Genomic DNA, 22,723 nt, shown 5'->3' on the forward strand with positions numbered 1-22,723 from the left:
CAACACAAAAGTTCAGAAAAAATAGCCAAAAGATACAGTTTATGGAGCTTTAAGCAGCTCAACACGTGGAGTCTGTTACACTCATTTGTGCATTACCAGAGTAAGAATGCGAAAGTGATCCAGTGTTACAGTGAAAGCAAATTGAAAATGAATGACGAAATTTATGTAAATTTTATCTTCCTTCTGTAATTGGTTTGTAAAGTGGTTTCAAAGTTTACTGCAGGACCATTGCAGGTCAATTAAGTTGCAGCACACAACCAACAGATGATACTGATGTTCCGCTGTAGGCTTCAGGTGTGATTGTTTAGATACAGCAATTAGCTAGTCATCAGTTAGGAACTGATTGCCTGTGTCTGTGTGGTTTGTCTAGAGAAAAAAAAAGTATGGTTGAAAATATGCGACCTTTGGTAAATAATCACGTTTCTTTTCAACGTTTTACCTTTTTTGGCAACTTCAAGAAAATCCCAAGGCAAAGACAAGAGTACTGCTTGACTCTGACTTGGCTGCTATGGGACAGTATAGCAGTGTTATACAGTTGCCTGTATCTAAAGTGTACTGGACGGTAGAACTCCCAATGAGTGTTTTATTATAGGTCAATAAAGTCCTATGACCAGTGCCACTACCATTGCAAATGCTGGAACAAGTTCTCAAATCAACTACACAAGTGTGATAACATTTATATGAATTTTAACATTCACTCTCAGTTGGCTTTCACTGTAACACATTTACTTGTGTAATTTGTTTCAGCAAGTCGTTCCAAAAGTTACTGCACTAGTTGCACATGTTGCAAAATGAGCATTAAAAGTCAAAGAGATAATATTAGAACTGATAATAAACAGCAGGGAGAGATACTAAAATTTTCAAGTATACATGTACTCAGGATGATTGTGTTACATCAATTTGATAAAAGTTCCAAGTATTCTATGTGCAAATATTGAAATGGTCATCCTGCCTCACTAGGGCCAGTATTTGCTAAAAATGTCATTTTGTCATTCACATAGATATGAACTTTTACATAATTTTTCATGAACAATCAGTGACTGAAATACATACAGCACTAAAACAAATGACAAAGTAGTAGCCGCAAACCAGATAAATGGTTAATTTTTGATATACGAACGGCGATGGGGAAAGATGGGGAAAGATAAACATTTTCTATGTTTGTTGTGTCTGCAACTCCATCAAGCTGGACAAACTAGAGCAGCAACTTCAGAGTCTGGAACAACTTGCCAAGCCAATCAAACAAGGATTTATTTCACACACTCTGAACGCGAATGCTGTGGTGGATATTTTGTTCAACACACCTCCGAAGGCATAAAAATTATGTACAGTACTCGAAAATATGTGGTTGACAATCCGAAAAGGTGTTGCTTATTCGTGATATAATCTCCAATGAAGGATGTAAAAAAAAGTGGTTCCCCAGGTGAGGCTCGAACTCACAACCTCCGCATTACTCAATAACAGAGCGGATACACGACCTGATACTGTCATATAAGTACGGCGCGCTAACCGATTGTGCCACTGGGGAGCACATACACGAAAGACAAACTATTCAATAGGAACCATGAACACCCTTAGCAAAACATGAAACAAATATTTCAAGAAAGGCAACACTGGTTCCATAGTTGAATCAAAAGGTTGATGTGTAACAAGGCTACCTAAATTCCCTTTGGTTTCGCGCGAACCAAGTTGCGTTGGTACAGGGGCATTCACTATGGTAAGGCCTTGTCCATTCATTGCATGTTGACGTCATCATCCGTTACCTCATTCAAGGCATCAAATGCAAGGGTCTCTGTATTAATTCTAACTTGGTAGCTTTACCAAAGTCTTTAGATCGGAAACGATAATTTCGGCATTGTTTGTCAGCATCCCCCCAATGTTTACAAAAGATTATTCAAAGCGAACTTTCAGATGTAAGTATTTTATTTTTGATGTACGAGCCAATATTGCTTATTAGTATTCAAAATGGCTGACGTGCACACGAAGTCAGCATCAGCTGGAGTGAAATAACACCAGATTTGCCATTTGCGTATGATTTCACAAAACCGAGTACGTGTCACCGATAGAGAAATAGGCGTGAAGACAAAATGAGCTGGTTTGACAGCGCCGGCCTCACAAATTTCGCCAAATCGGCGTTGACCAACGCCCAAAAGTCCATCGATAAAGTTCTTGACATTCAAGAAGACGAAGGTAAAGACAAATTTCTTGTTTACCATATACACTTCTGAATGTAAACGAGCGACGTTAAACGTGTAGAGAAGCCCTATTCTGACCTAACATGGCTTCCAAAACACTACTATATCCACTCTATAGATGTAGTCTGGAAATGCTACCTACTATGTAACTTCAGTCACTGTTTGCTATAGATGGTGTAAATTTTTATAGTGACAATGCAGAGACCTGCTTTGAGTTTGATAGAATGTGACAGTGAAAACATCTGAAGAAATAAAATCAATATTTATTTAAAATTGTGTTACTTTGTAAATCTACGGTTTTCATTTAGCCCGCAAAAAGATGCTCATTACATCGCTAGAAGCAAAACGTACAACAGGTGGGTAAACCACTTCATCGGGGATGTGTTTGGTGGACCAAGCACCTAGAGGTGTAGAGGCATTTAATTAACTATTCTTCAGTTTATGCATGCTGCTTGTTTATGGCGTCTTTCATGTTTTGGAACATGTCCCAGGTGTCTGTGAAAGGGATATTGTCGTAGACTGTGCTAGTTATGTGATAGGCACGCCATAAAAGGCTATTCAAAGTTCAAAGAGAGGGGACTTAAACCGTCCGACAACTATAACACGTTTGCTGAATAGCTGAAATCGGTCAGTTGTGCATCTTCAAACAAGAGAAACATCTATAGGTTCATCACAACTTAAAGTTTATGTTGATTTGTCTTGCCGGTAGTAATTTATTTAAAAGCATGTCCTCTAACACCGAAAACATTGTCAGCATTTTACAAACATGCAATATTGACAATTTGCAAAGGATCCCAGACATTTTGTAAATGAACATTTAATCATGCGTGAAGGAGGGGCTGTGATTAATAAATGATGTGTTATTTATTTCTTTGTCCATATTTTATGTCATTTTTGAAATTCAAATCATCTCATCTGCAGTGTCACGTTTATGATTAATTGTGCACAGTTTGGTAAACAGTACAGACTACACTTTGTCTAGCATTGTTCATTGTCTGTTCAAATGCACGAGCTATTTAATGAGCATACATGTACAAATATTTCTGTAAATAGTATTATTATCAGAAATACCTTTAATTTACATATAAAAGAAAAATACTCATAAAGTTTTAGTGGTTCAGTTGTTTATTATGGTTGCAACATTCCTTTGGAGAAGTTGTATAACTTTTCATTTTCCATTTAAGTTGAGACAGTAAAGGTCTTCTTCCAGTCTTAAAGTTAATTACATATTTAATAGTGCACTTTAAAAAGGGAAGTGTTAACACATCACTGTGCACCAGTGTATTACCATGATATCAGATATCTGCAATGATTGATGATATTGAGACAAATGTGTGCATTTGTAGTTTTTGCACAAGGAACCGGTGTAATTCTGTTTGTATTTTTATCTCCTGTGTGATAGTAAACCACCAGACTTATGTCCAAAGGTTACACTGCCATATGTAGCATTGAGACGCAACAAGTGCAGTCCTGTTACTTTTAATGCAAGAGGATTTTTCGAAGTGCCTGTGCTGCTATCCCCCTTTATCGCACAAATGTCTCAATGTTGCTTTGTTATAACTTTTATAATTGAATACAGAAGATTTTATTATACGGTAATTATCTTTTTGAGAAGGCAACCTCAGAGGGCTGTTTGCAGTTAGTATAAGAGTGGGTGTTATATTTCAATATACAGAAAAACCATGAAACATGCCGGTTCATATATATCAGAGTTTCAATTTTATGGTTGTGGCTGAGCACTAAAATAAAAGTGCAATTATCTTCCTATTTGCGAGATTTCAGAAATATTAATTTTAAGAACTCAGAGAAGTAAGAACTCACAAGTAATTGTAAGTTCAAGGACCGCTGAAAAAGGTCTGACTTGACCTGTGCTATATTTGGGAAATCAGAGTGGTGCAGAAAATTCCCAGTGGCTATGATTAACAGTAGTGTGGCTTAGGAAATTACATATGGAATGCAAAATGTCAAAAATTAATTATCAAAAACGTCTTTCATTGCTGTTTAATCCCTTACTGTTGTAGCATTTGGTTAGATCTATACTTGGCAAACCAGAATAAAATGGTGAAATATTAACAAATGATGTATGTTTTAGATTTTTTCTCTGAATAAATAATCGTACACAATCATTTCAGTGACAGGTAATAGCACTTCGAAGAGTAAAGTGCAAGCCAAGCCGTACTCAACACTTTTGTCAATTTGTCTGACATTTGTACTCTAACTGTTATCTAGATGTTATGACCACCATGACATCTCAGGAAACAACTATTCAGTGATTGACTGAAGGTAAAACACTGATTAGCTTGGTCCTGTGGTATATTTTGCTTTCAAGTTTTATTATAAATTTAACTACATCATAAAGCACTTGACAATACAGGTACAAAACACTGCTGTAATGACACCACTCTCAGTGTCAGTATGCGGTTCTTTTATTTCAGACACTGTGAAAGTTTACGTTTTTGTTCTCACTGGTAGTATTATTTAAGTGCTAGTAACATCTACATTCACTCAATCGAAGCATAGACCCTCCAAATAATCTAATGCATCTTTTTGCCAGCAAATAGACATTGTCTGCAACCTTTTAGATAAATATCATCCAGTGATTAATCTTGTTTTCCACCAGTACATTTGATATTAGGGCAACCTACCTCAAATTGTGATGAAAGATTTCGTGAGAAAGCAAGCGCAGTTGTACAGAATCAACAACAATTGTAGGTAAATGGGAAATTTGTCATATTGATTGGTGGTGGTGATGCTGAATATTTGCAAGACAAATTTTTTAGCTCGAAGACCTGTTCCGTGAAATGCTCTGCCCGTCACCATTCTGTAAACATTGGCTATGTTTAGGGCTCAAATGATATGGTAATAATGCAAATCCCCTTTCTGTGTTCCAATACACTACAGATACACATATATCTCAAATCAGCATTTGTCATGAACAATGTCACAGCTGTGTAGGCTTTGCAATATTTAACATGCAGTGGATATATTTAGCAAGGAAATAACATTTCCAGTGTAACTACTGAAAGCTCAACAAAGTAATGCATTTCCTTACTTTTTAACCTAACCAGCAAGTTATTTGTAATCACATAGATATCTAAATAAAGATTGCAATAAGTTGACCATAAGTTTGCTTTCAAGATAACATCCTTACTTAAGAAATATTTTTGTCAGTGAGGGAAAATTTGAACTAAAAATACATGGTGAGATCGGAAATACTCCAGTGTCTTTCACAATAATAAATCCCCAAAAGAGGGTGTTCGTTAGGACATGGTGTACAAAAATAAATTTTTGTACATCCATGATTAGGACACATATATTATGCAATGTGCATATAATTAAGTGAATTTCATTTCCAGAAAATTTTCAAAGTTATGACCTTTTTACTCCTACAAATATTATGATCTGCATTTTCCTCATGCACATATTATGTTATTTCATGTTATGACAACCAGTGCACCACAACGATGTCAACAGTTTACTGCCCACAAACAACTTTCAAGGACTTGTATAAACGGAAATCATGTACCTGTTGCTAGATTTCTTTGGCAAACATCATTTGAGAGTTGAGAATAAACCAGTTTCAAACTATCACTGCAACAATTTATCTACTGTACAGTAGGATTGAAAAGATGTGAATTGTCCAAACATGACACATGCTGTCATTTATGTCAAAAAATTTTCACAGATGAAAAAATTAAGCAATATTTGTGTCATAGAATCCGATAGATATTTTACAGCAAACAATACATGATCTATGGTTCCGTCATTAATTGCAAATCATAGGTGTTTGCTGGAGTGAGGGAACGTTACCATGTAGATCACAAATATTCCATGTCGCAGGTTGTGTGGAGGATGTATTGATGGCTATTTGCTAATATTGTGTGCATTGTAACAGTGACATGAAGCATAATTCAACATCCATGTGTATTCATATTTACTAGAAAGATAATACTCAAGATAAAGAGGATGGCAACTATCCCTTGAATTATTTTTTTTAACTTCAGATGAAAACAGTAGAATGTATAATGTACATTATTTGTTCTCAATAACATTTGGCAAAATCTAAAGCTGATCCACGGTCCTTGAGGGAGCATGCCTGATCCTATGCCTGAACAAGGTGCATGTATATTGTCAGACTTTCATGAAAATCTTGCAAATTATCTTTTCAAAAAATAACTGCTTTCTCGATGTCACTACATACAAATACTGCTCACTTTTTCTAAATTGTATCTTGTGTATATACAATTCAGCAGGTGTTCGATCAGATTCAAACTGACAATGTACAGCACCAAGTCACCCAGCAAAAACATCACAGTCAAACCTGCTTGGCCGAAACCCGAACCTTTACAAGTTATTGAAACATTCAACACTTATTTGATAAGCTTTTGCAAATCACTGTTGCATTAAATTTTATCGCTAGTAACTTTACAGCAGGTTTGATTTTAAATGAAATGGTATTTCCCCAGACACTACTGTGTGTTTCACAGCTGGTTCATGCTGATGTACCTAGTACTAGGTGTTTAGTCCCTTTGCCTTGTAGAATATTACCCACAACTTCTTTTCTGAAGTAATCAGAAATGGGACACAAAGCAGAAGGAAACAGTACAGTGTACGGAACAATTTTGGTTGTTGTTTGACCATTTCAGCAATGTAATTTCTGCCACCAAAATTTTACCAACATTTATGAATTTTTCTGTAATTTTTTGATAATTTTTGACCAAATTGACGTTTCATTTGCTACATTTTTTTCTCAAAATTTTGGTAAAATTTGAGAAAAATTGACGGGGATTTATTTTATAAAGGGGACGAAAATAGACTTTGGCGCTCAAAAGGTTAAGTGAGAGCATTATAAGCGCATAGCAGGGAATTTACACGGCCTTATTACCATCTGTCATTTGGAACAATAGATATAGATAGTGTATCATTTCATTTTATTTTTACTCTTTTTAAATCAATACATGATCAGTGGTCAATAAATTACTGTGTTAATGTTATAGTCAGTATCAACTATCTAAAGAAGTTTGATATTGAAACAACAATATGAATAAGAAGAAAGTTGTTGGTAATTACACATTCATACCAGCTTTGGTCCAAATTTCAGTTGACACTGTACAAAATGCTCACAATCTATGGATAATCCTGGTAATGCTGTAAATGTCTGAAGCTAGCTGCAGCTGTGGCCGGGCAAGGATTATATTTGTGTACAAGTGTGTATAATATATCACCATTCATGGTGAAACAACTAGCAGTTGATGGACGATTAGCTCACACTGTTAGCCGTACAGCCTGAACCCTCAGTAAAGTAGTATGCTACAGGTGCTGCCTTGATGGATATTTGTCACTGTGCCAATCTCTTGTTTCTCTGAATTTGTTGTCATGTGCATAATCAAACATCATGTCTAGAACTCTAGTCTTAGATGTGAGTTTTAGGCCGTATGGATGTGGAATTACTTCTTGATGAGAACTGTATCATTACCCATGATTTTAAAAACAGGGTGAACTCTTCACTATTATCAGACATCCTCGTTCCCAGTTGTAAAACGTTTAGTGCATGTGTGGTGTATTTGAATGTACCAGTATCAAATCAACATTAATGCTATTAAATACAGAAAATTCGAAGTTCTGTACTGTTCATTTGTGACCATATAATATAAGGTTTCATGATCTCTTAGTGCCTTGATCCAAAATATGAAATTTAAATTAATACATGGGTTTTGAAATAAAAAGTAACTTTTCTTAATCTGCTGTTGTAGTATACATGTTTTGTCAGTATCTTCCTTGGCATTGGTGGAGGGCAAATGCAAGTTTTGTTTGTTTTCTACTAACTGTTGCATGCAAAGTGCTTGTTTAAATTTGTCTTTAATCTAAATAGTCTTCTACGGGACACCAAAAATCTGGGGCTGATGTGCAGCATCTCAGAAGCTGTTATCCAATTGGATGGCTGAATCTTGCCATTATACTTGAATAAAACAAATAGACTCCCTAAGTTTCCGTGAATAGTGACAATCAACCAATCAGATATAACCTTCCGAGCATGCTGCACATGCTGAAAATTTGCACTGACATGACAGCTTGTTCTGTATGACGACTTTTTTTGTAATCATTATGCATGACACTTAGGAGTGCATCAATTTGCATGTTAGCTTCCACAGCACCTGTCCATTTTGATCTTTTACTTTTGAAATTTTGCTCATGACAGATGCATGTATGAATGGGACGTCTCTCATATCTGCATCCAAGCAACCCATTGCCCAGTCATTTTTACACGTAGGTGTAGATCAATGAAAATAATTTACGCTAATGTCATGAATGACATACCTGTGCCTGTCACCAGTGCACTGTGCACGTAGATGTAATCTTCTGTTTTTCACCCTGTCAGATGAGCAATCTTCTTTGGAGTCATCTTCTGAGACCAAATCATCTGACAAAGTCATTTTAGGTTTGTACCACAATCTGTAATAATATTCAGCATCTTATGCCTTGGCATGAATTTACATTTTATTTATGTATTCACCTTTGATCTGTTGGAACTTGAAATGTACCATGACACTCCACACTTCAAGAAGAAATATTCTTTGATGTACACACAATATAGTAGCATTTGTAGCATTTGGTGTCTTTGGTATTTTACACTAGGGTGCTAGGCGTAGCTTTGTAAACCTTGGTTTTTTTTGGTAATTGTATGATTTCAATGAATTTAAAAACAGAGCATGAAGCTTTTCAGGCCCATACGGAATATTCCAATGTCAACGATGCTGATGACAAAAGTGATACAGACGATGCAGATGACAATGCATTTTTGGAAGAGGAGGAAGGTAGGTTGTTGTAGTGACCTAGAGGTGTCAAGAAGAGAATGCCCACATCTAACCTGGAAGCATCGTGAGGAGAGGGCTAAGTTATGTGAACATGGCAGTAGGTGGGGGAATAATTGTGACCGTCACATGACACTAACAAAATTCATATGTCACAGTTTTGTCATCATTACTGTACTTACTGATGGTTCACAATGCAGATTTTTGAAGAAAAAGTTATTTGAAAATACTGCAGTTCAAGTTTGGCATTTCGAAGTTGAAAGGAATGTGCCTGCTTTTGTCAGTTTTTGTCTTATTTGGAATCAAAAATGAAAGAAGATAAAAAATCAAATACATCATGTTTGGGGAACTGATAACTGAAATGTCATACCGGTATATTTGAAATATTCCAGTTTTTATATTATCATGGATGGAGTTTCTCAAGAATACCTGTCTTGGTTGTTTTTGACTAATGTTCCATTAATCAGTAGTACAGTATGTGGCGACAGCTATGTCCGACAGTTTAATTTTCTCAACCCCCTAAACTGAAAGCTTCATCTTGTCACATTTTTTAAAATCTATTTTTAACCATAAACCAGCCAACAAATCAGTGTCAATACTTAACTTTAATCCTATTATTTTATTTCAAATACTGTCCTTTACAACTCCTCATGGTGTACATTTGTCTTTGAAATTTTTGATGATGATTCTGACAAGCTGTACAGCAAAAGTGTATACTGGAATATTTTTCTATCTATTGTATACGATAATACTTAATAAATTGATTTAAAAAAAAATAAAAAAAATGGATGAATATAAATGTGACAAGGTGAATTGGGTATGATGACAAACATAACAACTAAGTAAAACAAAAGACACAATGAATGTGAATGTTATTTATTTGCATTTTATTGAAATAAAGATATATAAAGCATGGTCATAGTCTGTTCACTGTCTGTTATCCTTTCCCCTTTGATCTGTCAGCTACCTAATCTTTTCCCGGTAACTCCCATATCCAAATATTGGTATTGAGCCTTATTGTGGTGTATGTGTGAGAGAGTGTCTTGATTGGTTGGGAAATGGTTCATGGAAACAAAATTTGGCATGCTGATTCATACGAATTCATTCTCTCAACTTTTAAGTAGATTTTGGTGTAGTGAAGAGAATTGCTGAATGGTTTCAAATGCAAACAGAAGGTACAGTGTTAACTGTGGTGGTGGATGATGTAGAAATACCCCCTAATGACCCCCTCCCTATCTTCAATGGTCTGGCCCTGTTGCTTTTGGTAGCATGCTGTTAGCAACATACAACAGAACTGGGATTTAATAATAACTACCAAATGTTACAATGGGTGTTTTGCAGGAACATTAATACCAGGTCTTTCATTCAAATCATAACAAATGTTCAGCACAACAGATGTCATTCAAGGGTTCTAACATCTGAATTGTGGTACACAAAGCCCAGAAAGTGCAATAGATAAAATGGGGCAACACATGGTAAACGCCTTGGCATTTCCACCCCTGTAAATACTCATAACTGTTTAGCAGAAAGCTGATATAGCTTTACATATCATGCAGTTATGCATTGGTTTTTTTCATGATTTTTTTCTCTGAAGCTAAGTATAATTTGAATATTGAGTTTCTCACACTTCATAGAATATGTGGAAACAAATTTTATTTTCGTCGAAATACGTACATGTACTTCAAGTCATACTAATATGTGCAGCGCTGCAAGCATAACAGTTGTTGCTGAAGAAAATTTTCACTCTGTGGCTATACGGTAGTACCCTATGCCATTTGGCTAATCTACTGCACTCAGATACTGGCAAAGCACAAAATTGTGATACACATGTTTGGGACTTTACACGTTTCCGATGGATTGACGGGGATAGGTGTAGCTGTGCATGCTGTGGTGACATGAAAATAGGCTGAAGGATACAAGATTTGCTCCTCATCTGGAAGTATATATTAAGGCGGTGTACATTAATGTAGCAAAACTTGAAAGTAATTTTGCTACTGCAGGAGGAGTTTGGTGATTTTCATTGCTGATTTCATATGACGTTGAATGTGAAAAAATATTTGTTTTAATTTACAGATCCCAGTCCATCCAGTGGCAAAGCAGAGTTAGAGAAAAAATCAGAAACAACGAGAAACAGGTCAACTAGGTTAAGTGGCAAGAAAAGCACACCAAAGTCTAGAAATTCCTCCACAGACGGGGAAAGTTTTTGGGGTGCATTTTTAGACACATCGACTGAGGAAGAACTTTCCACACCAAAGAAAAGCACCAATTCTACTACTGGGTCAGCTTTTACAAGGAAAGGATTCGGGTTTGGACTTGCCGGAAAAGTCTGGGGCTCCTCCCCTAAACAGGCTCCACAGGTAGACAGCGAGAAAGAGACAAAAAGTGATGAGAGGACTAAGCAAACGGAAGATGTTGCCAAGCAACAAGGTGATGTGGAAAGCAGCTCTCAAAAAAGTACTAAAATTGAACTGGAGAAACCGTCAGGTGAACATACACAAGGTGATGCAACTAAGGAAAAGGAAAAACCTGTTGAGGCCAAAGATGAAGTTGATAGTGGTCGTGAAAAGGAACTCAAGGATGACAGTGTAAGAGAGGTTGAGCTAAAGGTTTATGAAGGTAGCGAAGACATTGCAGTTTGTGAGAAAGACGTTGAAAGTGAGGAGAGACAAGATGCAAAGAGGCCTTCAGATGACGGTAGGGACGAAGGACACAGTGTTGCTAAGGACGAGGGACAGCTTGAGGAAATTCCCAAGCAAGATGAGAAGACACAAAGTCAGGCTGACAATACTGTGCCAACATCTAGAGGAACTGATGAGGTGAAATCTACTGCCACAGATGAGGAGAGTTCTGAGAAAAAAGACCAGAAAATCACAACAGAGGAACACATTGAAAAGAAAGAGCATGACAAAGAAAGGGGGCATGATGGTGATACGAAATCAGACCATTCCTCAGAGGGACATACCACCGACGATCAAGGCTCCTCAAAGAGCGACAGTGATTTCGTTGTCATTAGCGACGTCAACGGCAGTGCACCCTCAACAAATATCAGCGGCAGCTCTCCGGAAAGTGCCTCCCCGAGACATTACCCTATCTGCCCTGGAAACGGGAAGCGCAGCCCGTCGGACAGTGAGTTCAGCGTAATATCAGAAGAGAAGGTCCAGGAGAGCGTTCACTTTGACGCCAGCAGTGACACGGACATTCCGGCCATGCTGGCAGACGCGTCCATCAACATCTCTCAGCGGACTTCCCCTACAGACACTAGCAGCAGTGACATTCCCAAGTACAGCAGCGGGGAGGAGGGGAGTCTGAAGGAGTCGGCTGACGACGAAGAAGAAGACGGAGACTACATGAATAAAACTCTCACCCAGTCTGCTATGAAGACCAGTGCTGGTCCAAGCTTGCCCGAAGCCAGCGCTGAAAAGGACGACGTAATGAATAGATCGCAGGAGGACAGTTCTGCCAGTGTGGATTCGGTGAAAGAAGTGCAAATTGGTACCTCAACGGATTCTATGGAATCTCAGGAAAAAGACAGTCTTCCAGCTGATCAGCAACAAGGTAGGATAGAGAAAACATTCATTTGAATACAAATGACAGGAATACAAGAAAATTCAACAGACTTCAAGTCTGGACACATTTGTAATATTTTTTTTATTACAGTTATGTAAAGGTACACAGAATGTTTATTTAGATAATAACAGGTGGTGGGGATTATTGCCTTAGAGGGATTGAATGCATTTAAACGTATTTGAAAGCCACACTCTTGGTAGTATACCTTTGCTGCGGAATGAATATGCTCATAATTGAAACATTCATACACCAGGCATTAATGTGTCTATTTGCATTAATTAATTCAGAAAATTTAGAAATGATGAACAATGATTTTTTGAGTGAAAATGTTGCCTTGATGATTTCTGAGTAACCCAAAGTTCAACAAATATGTCATAGAATAGTATAGAGGAGCAAGAGTGTTTCATAAACATACCAGCATCCATAAAAAATTACGATGATGCGCAAACTTGTGTGTCCATTTACCCATGGTCGGATCCGAAACAATAATAAATAGTATTGTCATGTTGATGCATACAAACAAAATAAATAGATAGTGTCGGCATGAGCACATCATAACAATAGCATTTCCTTGAATAGAATTTCCACATTTGAGATTTCAAGTTTTCCCAGCCACCATTGCCATCTAACGCTGTCACCCTCCAACAGACACAGCAGAAGTGGAACACTCCACGGAGGGAAAGAAATTTGACCCAGAGGAAGCACTGAAATCAGAAAAACTACTTAAGGTAATCAACATCCATTCAACAGTTTGTGGAAGATGTGTCCAAAATCACAAACATCGCCCTATTTTGTAGGGTTTTTTGAAACATGGCAAGTTTATATTTTACTTGTCAGTCAGGTTGGGAACAATAGAGAACAACAGAATGTTGTCTCATACAAAAAATTATTATGTAGAATTGTGGGGTAAGGGGTATGCTCCAGCTTGGTAAAGATTTCATAGAAAATATGGGCTAGATTTATGTGCAATCAGTGTATGAGAGAGTGTGGTGTTTGGTACAGGGTAGGAAGACTTGCATTCAGGATTTACAAAGCTCATAATCTTGAGGTTTTTGGTGGTGTTCATGGTTAATGGCTAATTAAAATGAGTTTATCCATTAACTCATTTGGTGTGCAAGGTTGACCTGCATTGACCTTTTCAAAGCCAATACTTTCAATATTACAGTCATTTGTATGTTTTGTACGATTAGCATTGTTGCAACTCACGGACTTGTGGAAAATTTTCAAAGTGTAAATTCTGTAGCTTTTGCTTTTAAAAAATGAAAGTATTCAAAAAAGGCCGAGAAAAGGTAGTCATCTAACATGTACACGTATTATAGTGGGAGTTTAATTTCTTGGTTCTTGGTTTGCAGTATTGCTTGCTGTGACTAATGCTTGATTTACATATATGTCTGTCGTTTTAATATGCGTTCAATTCAAAACCTTTGGGCTGGTGTTTGCTGTGAACTTGGCGTTCATTTGCAGGTTTTATTTCTTCACTTACTTTATTCTTGTGTCTCTCTGAATGACTGCTTTCTGTAAGGATTCTGATGGTGAGACTGTCAGTGTCAAATCTGACCGCTCTGACTCTGGTGAGAAAGAACAAAGTGAAAATCTTCTCGAGGTATGTTGCAACAACTGTCAAAATGAGACAAACTTGGACTACCCTTGGCTGTAGCCACCACTTCCCAATATTCAGTGTTTTATGTCCTTGTTCAGAACATAGATCTGAATTAAAATCATCAACATCAATATGGCTCGTAAGTTGCAGAAATAGGCCATCTTGCTTTTGAATGGGAAAAATTCCGTATCTGTACTGATTTGTGGCATGCTCATGCTAAGAGTATTTTCACAAACTGTAAAAAGTTCACTATGGGTAAGTTTTTTGAATGGTTAATGTAAGACGGGAGAAAAATATGTTTTCATTCAGTTATTCTTGATTAGCGGTGTTTCCATCAAATACATTTCCAGGGTCAAGGTTACTAGTAATTTGATTTTCGCTCCAGAATTTTTGGTTTCACATGCCCAGATATCAGACTCTGTTGATTCAGCCTTGTAACAGGTGTCTCCAGTGTTTGTAGAGAACATTAACTGTACACTGTTCATAGGACGTACATGTAAGACTTCTGTATCTCAACCATTTATCGTGAGTCATATATCTTCCAAAAGCAAATATTATTCTATCCTCCTACCAATAGAGTCAGTAAATGCAGCTTTCTAGACATTATAAATTTCCATAGATTATATAGGATTCATAATTCAAGCTTTAACAGGAACTTCCCTTAACCCTTTCACCACCATGGTTTGTCCCAAATCCATTGTTTTCTATGGTAAAGTTGGACCTGTATACAGGGAACTGGGGGTGAAAGGGTTAAAAAAGCGGGCTTATCGTAAATCCATGCAAATGTGAAAAAGCCACGCTACTGATCAGATGTGCCGTGTTTGGTCCCAGAATCCCATGATTTTGTCATGTTTCAGGCGTTCATTGTCATTGAATCTTGCATATGATGTCTTTGAATATATAGCGACTGAACTTGAGTCGAAAATAAACTGAAAAAATGTTCCGTCTCTTGTCGGAGAACGCATATGTTTCAAAATGTGTTCCCTGTAGGACCATTTAACCCCTCTTTGCATATGTCACGTAAGTGCCCATCATGATTATTCAAATTTATTACACGGTCAAAGCGATGCTATGAGAATTCAAAAACGCCCGCCCAGTGTATGTAAATGGCTGTGTCATCAGTAATCCCCCTATATATATACGTGCGCCCATGGTCCTGGAAGTTCCTGTTTAATTTTTATATGAAATCCTTCAAATTAGCAGATTACATGTTAAATTGTGCATCCACATAATTTTTATTAGCGTACAAATGTGAATTGCAAGATATTAGTGACATGGTAGTTTAAGGGAGATAATATTTTAAACAGCAAGTATGGTAGCACAGCATTTTGTTTGTGTTTTGAGCAAACAGAATCGCGGAATATAATATGGTGGATTGGATTATGTCCTTTTAATACCACAAACTACCAGAAACAAAGCTGGATTACTAAGGCTAGTCAATTTTACATAAATGTACTATAAAATATATTTTAAAATATTACACTTAAGGCACATGTCCGTTACAAATGTAGTTTTTGGTCATCTCTGTCAAGAAGCAAAATTAAAGAAAAATGTTTATTAATGACATTCTAGAAATGAGAAAATTTCTGAGTCGTCACAGACAATTATGATGTCATTCCAGGCTTGCACACTGGACGTACACACACATATGCATTGAGTAACCTGTGTGACAGCTGCTACAGCTTTAAGAGCAAGTCACATTTGAATAAAAAGAATAAATCGCATCGATACATAGAGTTAGCTATGCTAAACAGTTCTCTGTATAATCTGGTGACCTATATACTGTACTGCCGAAATCGTACAAATCATTGACTGCAGTTTGTGACGTTGAAATCGTCCATTATTCCAGTATAATAGATGTTCATCTACTGCTGATATGAGAAATGTTTTAACTGCTGAAAATCAATCTTGTGGAGTGAGGTTTTTAGTTCTTTATTATTATTCTAGAACATTTCCAGGTGAAATATTTAGCTCCATAGACATACTAGTCCTATAGATGTGCTACAATTACTCTACGTATCACTCTTTATTGAATCTTTCACATTCCTGTCAACAACTTTTCCAATTTGGTGAATATTTTTACTTTCAATGACCAGCTCTGTACAACTGGCTAAACTCAAATACCTGTCAACAACTTTTCAATTGATGAATATTTTTATTTTCTGTGGCCATCTCTAAACAGCAGGCTGGTTTCAAATACCTGATTTCTGTGCCTCTGTGACCTTTACTTTATTAATGTTAATGCTTATCTAGCCAGGGGCGTCACTTCCCCATCTGCCAAGTCAGTAATTTAGCCAAAACTACAGTATACATATTTTCATTAACTTGGCATTTGTGTTATGGCAGGTTTAGTCAGTAACAATCATTTGTGTAGTATCTCTGTTTTCAGGGGTCTTCAAATGTTTGAGTCTTTGTTAAAATGCAACATGTTGAACATGTTTTAATCAATTTGACCTGATGATGACCTATGAACTTGGCAGGATAAAGGTGAAATGAGGATAGTGTCCAGTATCTATCAAGTTTGCAAATAATCGGTGTTAAGTATAATTACTTAGTTCACATTTGCAAACCAACTGAAATTTTGGGCCGACGCAAAATAATTGTCCTTTTGGGAATAGATTTGGTCCGCGTCCGCACTTATCCCCACTTACCGGTACCAGAATTAGGGCCGACGTAAATTTACCTTCCTTTGTGACCTCTGACCTGTCAAAGTTCAAAATGGCGCATTTGAATAATGGCACGCTGTTTCTACTGTTCATGATTTTCCTGCGTTTTACGCACAAGAAGGGCAAATATGACCACCACTCGCCCTTTTAATCATTGGAGAGATCTTTGCTATTTATTGGATGAGCATATGGTATATATAAGACGGCGGTGGAGAAATAACCAGTGCGCGGCATTTTTGACATGCGTCTCTAATTACGTGCACTGTGGAATTGAGTGACATGGTCTCACTTGCAGAACAAAAGTTGGTGGGAAGACATAGTTTTGCGTACATGGGATGATACAGTAAAGACTGGATTGAAAACTTTTGATAAGTGTAAACTTTAGTTTCAGACGTCGTTTGTTTTGTGCGAATAGGGTGACTAGTTCAACTTTGATCCATGGCGGAGGCCTTGTCAATTGGGACCAGGGCTGACTGCAACGTGTCCACACTGTACCACACACATGAATTTGCATCGGCCCTGAACCCCCTTCTAGCCGGGACCAAACTGCGACGGCCCTAGGCCGACGCAGCGTGTCCACATTGGTTTTTTACGTTGGCCCGGGCCCAGCACCGGTGCTACACCGACGCAAAGTGGTCAATCTAAACAAGGCTAATGTATGGTTACAAAGTTTAATCAAAATGCCACAATAGAGTAATCAATTAATCACTTGATCCTGCCAAGGCAGAAGAACACAAAATGTTAATAGGGAGCTTCCTGTACATCATCTAAAAAGACACATTGTCGTCCAAACACTTACAACTCCTGTCTTTCTAAATTTGAAACATCTCTACTGAATGCATGCATAAGATTGTCGATTGTTAATGTTAGAACACTTTTGAAATTATGTTTACTTACCTGACAGTGTTTTGCATCCTCTTTCAGTTCAAATGTTTGTGTAAATGAACATGGTAATGACAGTCAGGGAAAGGTCACTGCAGGCTCTACGTTTTGCCACACCATAAATGTGAGGTGTGGTTAAAGTGACAAGATATGGCGCGTAATCAAGGCCAATATTCTAACTCCCCATTTTAACTATACAAAGCGACATTCAACATTCAAACTCCCCATTTTCAACTATACAACTCGACATTCAACATTCAAACTCCCCATTTTCAACTATACAAAGCGACATTTTCAACTATACAACTCGACATTCAACATTCAAACTCCCCATTTTCAACTATACAAAGCGACATTCAACATTCAAACTCCCCATTTTCAACTATACAAAGCGACATTCAACATTCAAACTCCCCATTTTCAACTATACAAAGCGACATTCAACATTCAAACTCCCCATTTTCAACTATACAAAGCGACATTCAACATTCAAACTCCCCATTTTCAACTATACAACTCGACATTCAACATTCAAACTCCCCATTTTCAACTATACAAAGCGACATTCAACATTCAAACTCCCCATTTTCAACTATACAAAGCGACATTCAACATTCAAACTCCCCATTTTCAACTATACAAAGCGACATTCAACATTCAAACTCCCCATTTTCAACTATACAATGCCGCATTTTCAACTTTCGAACTCCACATTTTCAACTATACAATGCCGCATTTTCAACTTTCGAACTCCCCATTTTCAACTATACAATGCCGCATTTTCAACTATCGAAGCCATAGGTCCCCCTAGACCACAAGCCAGCGAACACAAGCCAAAATTAGCATACATATAGTCAAATACGTCTTCAAAAAATCGTCGGTGTCATTTTACATGAAACTACTTATCACTTTGTTAGGGAGTCCCAAACACACGGTGACCTCGCAGTTACTTTTGAACATGGACGACACCGAGTTTGTTCGTGACCACGTCAGTGGTAGTTTGTCTAGGCTGCTACTTGACCTTGACCAGCCCGACAGACGGGGAGATGTGTCACGTAGGTGTGAGAGTCTTGTTAGACTTTTGTCACAGTTAGGCCTAAGTGGCATTTGAATGTGTAGTGAGCGTATTGTCCAGCTGGTGCAAGCCGCTCAACGTGAAATACATGATGTTCAGTGAACATAGTGGTCACGGTGTAATAAAGAAAGTGGCTTCACTCATCAGCCATCTCGTCTTGTATGTGGTTTGGTGTGTTTAGTGTTAGCTCTGCATTGCACTGGGCTGTGTGTTACCGGCGTTATACGGCCTCCCACTACATGTGGTTGGAGGCCGTATAACGCCGGTAACACACAGCCCTGCCTAGCCCTGCGTACGATGCTGTGTGTTCCGCTACAGCTAATCGCCACGCTCACCAGGCGATTAGCTGTAGCGGAACACACAGCATCGTACGCAGGGCTAAGCCCTGCCATGCAGGGCTAGTTTAGTGTTTGAGTTGTGTTTTGGCTGTAATAGTGTGGAAATTAATAAGCGAGTTGTTAATTTTAAAATAAGCCATGGCGAGCCACGCATGCATGCTCTTGATTAGACGACATGATAGCGACCGAATTAGGCCTACGTGATGGCGGAGGTCGGCGGTAAATCTTGATAGCATCACAAGTGTTCCAGTCCATATTTTTGGACCCTCTAGAACATCACATAGGAATAACTCTAAAACTCCGAAACGTCATGTGACGTATCTATGACGCGTTCTGACGTAGTATAGCCCAGAAGGAAAAACGTGGGTAACTACAATGAAGCAAGTTAGGGATGCCTAGGGAGAATGCGAATCCTAAATGTTGAGTTCGAGAGTTGAAAATGTGGAGTTCGAAAGTTGAAAATGGGGAATAGCAATCCCAAATGTTGAGTTCGATAGTTGAATGTTGAGTTGTAAGCTTATAGTTGAAAATGGGGAGTTTGAATGTTGAATGTCGAGTTGTATAGTTGAAAATGGGGAGTTTGAATGTTGAATGTCGCTTTGTATAGTTGAAAATGGGGAGTTTGAATGTTGAATGTCGCTTTGTATAGTTGAAAATGGGGAGTTAGAATGTTGAATGTCGCTTTGTATAGTTGAAAATGGGGAGTTTGAATGTTGAATGTCGCTTTGTATAGTTGAAAATGGGGAGTTAGAATATTGGCCTTGATTACGCGCCATAGACAAGATGTGTAAAGGATGGAGATATTCCACAGCTGTGAACAAATTCTGTTAACATTCAATGAGGTCATATGGAATACATTGTTTCTACTCATGCGAAACTTCCCATCCCATAGTCAATTCAACATGTTGCATTTTAAGAATGTCCTTTTTCTTGTGTTCAGCATGAGTTCTATTGTCTTGCCAGTCTTTCTGTTATTGTCTTCTACTTCAACACCTCAGACCATCCTCCACCTGTTGCATTGAGTCTGACATTCCCATGTATGAAAAACAAAACCAGGGCCAGTAATTGTAGTTTCCCCCAAGTAATTGTCAGTGGCCAAAAAAAAATCTTTTTATTGCTCGTTCACACCCCATTGTGAAAGCTGTAATATTGTAATTAAGGTCGTTAACACACTCAGGCATCAGTTTGCCTCCAGCATGGCTGAGTGATTGCCGTGTTATGTAAGACTAGGTTTGAAAATCAGATCAGGTGATCAGTTCCCAACTTGCCCTTGAAGGAGGCGGTGTGGGTGCAGGAGTTCTTGTCTCAAGTTCAAGTAGATGTAAGCCGCAACAAGAGTTAGCAAACTACAAGGTGGTGTTCTTATATTCTGTGATCCCAGGTATTATGTATTGTTTGTCAAAACAAAGCAGGATTTTGTATATTGAAATGTATCATCGTATTTCCAGTAGTATTTTACCCATTTAGGAGAATAGGCATGAGTTTTATTCTATCTTGATGGCATCTTCAATTTCTTTTCAGTGCTTTTGGCAAAGATGTGCTCATTGTGTAGAGGAGGAAGCAGCTATCTTTTTATTGTGGTTTTAATCATTTAGATCTAGATTTTTGCTGTGGTTGAGATGCAGATTGTACTCTTCCCACAAAAGTAATTACTTGTATTGATCAGTTGCAAACACTCACAGAACATTCTATTGATAAAAGCCCCCAGATCTCAAACTTCATGTGGTACAGCAACTCTGTTTTATTATCTCATTCAGAGGAAAAGTCACTGTGCAAGGTGGAAATCTAACTTGTTCCAACACTATTGAATTCTGGAAAAAGCTGGCATGCTGTATATTGCTGTATGCTTGATAGAAATTGAGGAAACTAGCATTTTCTTTATTGATGGTGTTAAACCATTGATTTTTCAGAAAATTTGTGATGTTTTTCAAGTATAGGAATTTCCAAATGAATATGTCTATAAAGATTAATTTGCTTATCGCATTTTTTGTTCCAAACGTTTATTACTTTGTAAGTTTTTATATAATTGCTTCCTATGTTACTCGTTTTGATTCATTTTGATAATATTTGATGACAGTATTCCTCATTGTCAAGCACTTTGTTTTTTCATCCTCAGAAACTTGCTGAAATGGCAGAGGTGTTGCAAGCCAGAGAAAACAAGGTTTTGACCCTCAGTAAAGAAAACATGGACTTATCTGAGGATAATAACATTCTACGAAGGTGAGATATATGAACTTCCTCTTCACTGTATTTCCTGCGTAAAATTTCTAACTATGCGATTTTCAAGTTTTAGTGTGGTGTTTCTTTTTTTTTCTGTTTTTGAGTGTATTGAGTATGAACAAAGGGTTTTGCTACCGTTAGGGAACAATGATAAATGATTTGAGGACCCCATAACATTTCGTCTGTCCACTGTTGCACTAATCTGTACCACAGGAGCCCCTGTAAAATGACTGGGGAACTCTGATAACATTTACCTGGTTGCCGACCCTTAAAGGCCTGTGTCAGGCGTCAGCGTCAGAATGTCTTGCCAGGAAATTTACAATGTCAATAGCAAACAAAAGGCTGTGACACCTCCATGATCCTCTTACTGACAAGAACAAGCTTGATCCTGAGGATCAAATCTTTAGCCTTTAAAGGGGCAATCTTCAATCCCCAGCTCTTGCATTAGCGGCTGTTGACATTGACTGTTTATGCAATGTAAGTCCTTTGTTCTCCTTTGAAAGTTGTGCACATTTACCATAGTCAATTCGCTCAGAGATAAAGCTGAGAAAAGCCTTCTCCTTTAACAAAAATACTGTGTTTATGCAAGCTCAATGCATTTGATTTTCTCATCTCATTCCCTTGCAAGCCATCTGATACCACATAAAACGCAAATGGTCAGACCAAAGTTTGTAGTTTGTTGTCTGGGATCTCTCTCATGCACTTTGGTAGCTTTGGGATACAAAAACCCTGGTGAAATCCTAGACTATTAAATAATTTGTTAGTCAACAGGTGAAGAAATGATCATTCCATGGATGGTATTCCAATTCCATCTTTTCTTAAACTAGGTTGTCCATATAACATTGAGCAGATTTCAGGTTTAGCTTTCTGAATTTAGAGTTACGTAGTTCTTCAATGGATACCAGAATTTTCCAAGAAAAGGCAAGGCCTTGAATATTATCATTGACTATATGCTGTTTTTATGTTTCAGTCAATTGAAACAGTCAGAAGACGCCAGGGAGGCAGAAATGGAGGATCTCAATGTGTTGACGGAAGAGTTCACACAAAGATTGACAACGATGGAGAAAAAACTTCAGAGCATAACCAAGGTAGCCCTCTCTTGACCCTGTCAAACCCGCAGGGCAGTATTTTTGTTTCAGCTCTTTGACAATATAATATGTATGCATTCTGCCCTGTAATGCCTAGCTGTCTTAATGGGCTTGTCCTCTGTGTGTAGAGGTCTCAATTAGTTATGTAAACTACCCCATTTCCTATGAAAAGCTGTTTTCACAGTTCCTAATGGGGAATTCTGAAACAAGGACAGAAACATTGTATCCAATCTGCATTCATTGCATGGTACTGGTAGTTTAGGTCATTTCTATGTCTGTT

General features: G+C 37.7%; 1 protein-coding gene and 1 non-coding gene across 12 annotated transcripts in view; one reads left to right on the forward strand and one right to left on the reverse strand.

Moving 5' to 3' along the window:
* Positions 1 to 1,415: 1,415 nt before the first annotated feature.
* On the reverse strand, positions 1,416 to 1,528 carry Trnai-uau (transfer RNA isoleucine (anticodon UAU)). The gene is made up of 2 exons: positions 1,491 to 1,528; positions 1,416 to 1,451 (listed from the first exon to the last, which is right to left on the reverse strand). It is a non-coding gene; the product is annotated as a tRNA-Ile (tRNA).
* A 420-nt stretch (positions 1,529 to 1,948) lies between these two features.
* LOC139151715 (TATA element modulatory factor-like) overlaps positions 1,949 to 22,723 on the forward strand; it is a 34,196-nt gene continuing 13,421 nt past the window's right edge. The window contains exons 1-10 of one of the 11 annotated variants that reach the window (XM_070724676.1): positions 1,949 to 2,190; positions 2,504 to 2,551; positions 8,575 to 8,634; positions 8,903 to 9,010; positions 10,129 to 10,182; positions 11,081 to 12,562; positions 13,223 to 13,302; positions 14,097 to 14,177; positions 21,252 to 21,355; positions 22,326 to 22,443. In XM_070724676.1, the coding sequence (XP_070580777.1) occupies positions 2,088 to 2,190; positions 2,504 to 2,551; positions 8,575 to 8,634; positions 8,903 to 9,010; positions 10,129 to 10,182; positions 11,081 to 12,562; positions 13,223 to 13,302; positions 14,097 to 14,177; positions 21,252 to 21,355; positions 22,326 to 22,443 (2,238 nt within the window). In that variant the 5' untranslated portion in view covers positions 1,949 to 2,087. The remainder of the gene's footprint in view (positions 2,191 to 2,503; positions 2,552 to 8,574; positions 8,635 to 8,902; positions 9,011 to 10,128; positions 10,183 to 11,080; positions 12,563 to 13,222; positions 13,303 to 14,096; positions 14,178 to 21,251; positions 21,356 to 22,325; positions 22,444 to 22,723) is intronic. The other 10 variants (XM_070724677.1, XM_070724682.1, XM_070724680.1 and 7 more) reach the window with 10 other exon arrangements.

This window comes from Ptychodera flava, chromosome 15, assembly GCF_041260155.1.
Source record: "Ptychodera flava strain L36383 chromosome 15, AS_Pfla_20210202, whole genome shotgun sequence".
In the NCBI taxonomy this organism is placed as follows: Eukaryota; Metazoa; Hemichordata; class Enteropneusta; family Ptychoderidae; genus Ptychodera; species Ptychodera flava.